General features: G+C 45.7%; 1 protein-coding gene across 1 annotated transcript in view; it reads left to right on the top strand.

Moving 5' to 3' along the window:
* The first annotated feature begins 373 nt into the window (after nt 1-373).
* Nucleotides 374-2,143, top strand: part of LOC104506513 (procollagen galactosyltransferase 2) — an 18,906-nt gene continuing 17,136 nt past the window's right edge. The window contains exon 1 of the mRNA XM_010147486.1: nt 374-479. Coding sequence (XP_010145788.1) covers nt 466-479 — 14 coding nt within the window. The 5' untranslated portion in view covers nt 374-465. The remainder of the gene's footprint in view (nt 480-2,143) is intronic.

The raw sequence follows: 2,143 nt of genomic DNA, 5'->3' as shown, positions 1-2,143 counted from the left end.
TTCAGGGGGTGAATGAACTGTTTGAAGGGATGTGATTGTGACAGCCAGTAAGAAGAATTCGGCACGAGGGCATTAAGAACAGACTTCTGTCCTGTATTTGCTTTGATGATAAAGCTGCAGTGATTCAGCAAGAGGGGAGCAGTGTGCAAGCTTGCCCGCATTAAGCGGGTGCCCTGTCTTTGTAGGGAAGTGTGCTCTGCGTGCTTTAGCAAGGACTTGCACATCTGTGGAGCTGCCCTGACTTCTGCCACGAGCTGGATGTGCCTGTAAGAAACAGGTCCTGCCTCTGTTTGACTCATTTACCAGCTGGGAAAAGGCAAAGTATGTAAAACGTGTGTTGACAGGGCTTCGTGCTCTCATTTTTCTAGGGCGGCCACTGACCACAATGTTGATAACACCACAGCGATCCTTAGAGAGTGGCTGAAGAACGTGCAGAACCTCTACCATGATGTGGAGTGGAGGCCGATGGAAGACCCCCAGTGAGTACTACAGCGAGGGACTGACTCAAGTTGTTTGGTGTATATGTCAAATTTTCTAGGTTTTCTGTTTTCAAATGTGGAGATGTACTACATGTCCAAGCATTAAAATGTGGGTATTTTTGGGAGAGTGGGGATGTCTGTCCTATTAAAATTATGTTCTTATGGGTCCCATAAAAAGGTTTCTGACTTCTGTGGAGCAACTAATGCAGAACTTTGAAGAAGAAAGCATTTTCCGTTCAGTTATTTAGCAACTGCAGCTGCTGTCTTTGCATGGTAAACAAATAGCATCAAAAGCTACAGGGAATAAAAACTCTCATTCTTTATTTGCAGGGAAGCAGAGAAATTATAGCCATTCCCATAGTTTCTATGAAGGTTCTGTCCGAGACATGAAATATTCAGTAAGTTATGAGCCAGAGAACTAGATTTAATTCAGTATATTGTGCCTCTGCATGACTTGCAGGATCATTGCTTTGAAATACGCTGTTAGGTTTAAAGAGGATCCTTGTTTAAGGAATGAAGTGCAACACCTATTTATACACAGAATTTCAAAGTGAAAGAATCAGGTGTGTTGGGTTTTTATCTCTGCGCCCCCCCTCTTTTTAAGATCAGCTGTTCCTTGGTTTGTTCTGTTTTCTATTTCTTCCATCAGGGAAAAGTACATCAGTTTCCCCTTTCTTTAGTCATGCTTTTACTTTCAAGATCCTCAGTGCAGTGGTGGGGCATCTCTGGTAGAAGCCCACAGGGAAAGCTTTTTTTATTGACTTTCTAAACCTTTCAGTTGGAATTGCATTGTCTTAATCCTGTCAAACTTGGCTCTTGCCAAGTTCCGTAAGAAGATTTTGAAATTCTTAGCTCCTTCACTGGCACTGAAAGTTTCAAAGGCCTGAATTTTTATTCCACATAGGGATCTGTCCCTGAGTTTCCTTCCATCTTTGTTACAGTGTTTGCTTTTGGACAGACCTGAATTTTTATTCCACATAGGGATCTGTCCCTGAGTTTCTTTCCATCTTTGTTACAGTTTGCTTTTGGACCTGATCCCAAAACCAGAGACATAGTGTAACTTTGCTCACATGGGGTTGGGTGTTGGGTGTTTGTAGATTTAAGAGCTGTTATCGGTGTGTTAACAGTTACCAATAATGCCCAGACCCTGAGGGAATCCGAATTACCTTCATCTTCACATCCTTGGAGCTGGTGATTCTGCTGGGCTTAAGGAAGCTGTATCTGTAGTCTTAAAGCCTAGCAGAGGACACGTGACTTTCTCCCACAGGGTCAGATGAGGCAAATTGGCTTCGGTTCACATCGGTGGGGTAACCTCTGCTTGTGTCAGCTTAGGGACAAGTGGATGAGGTTTAACAAGGCCAAGTGCCAGGCCCTGCATTTAGGTCACAACAACCCCAGGCAGCGCTACAGGCTTGGGGACGAGGGGCTGGAAAGCTGTCACTGTCAGGCAGAAAAGGACCTGGGGCTGTTGGTCCACGGCCGGCTGAATAGGAGGCAGCAGTGTGCCCAGGTGGCCAAGAAGGCCAGCGGCATCCTGGCCTGTATCAGGAACAGTGTGGTCAGCAGGAGTCGGGAAGTGATTGTCCCCCTGTACTGGGCACTGGTGAGGCCGCACCTTGAATCCTGTTCAGTTTTGGGCCCCTCACTGCAAGAAAGACACTGAG

Source organism: Eurypyga helias, unplaced genomic scaffold (genome assembly GCF_000690775.1).
Source record: "Eurypyga helias isolate BGI_N326 unplaced genomic scaffold, ASM69077v1 scaffold962, whole genome shotgun sequence".
Lineage (NCBI taxonomy): Eukaryota > Metazoa > Chordata > Aves > Eurypygiformes > Eurypygidae > Eurypyga > Eurypyga helias.
Note: the sequence above shows the minus strand (reverse complement) of the source record. Positions and strands in the feature narration are given on the sequence as shown.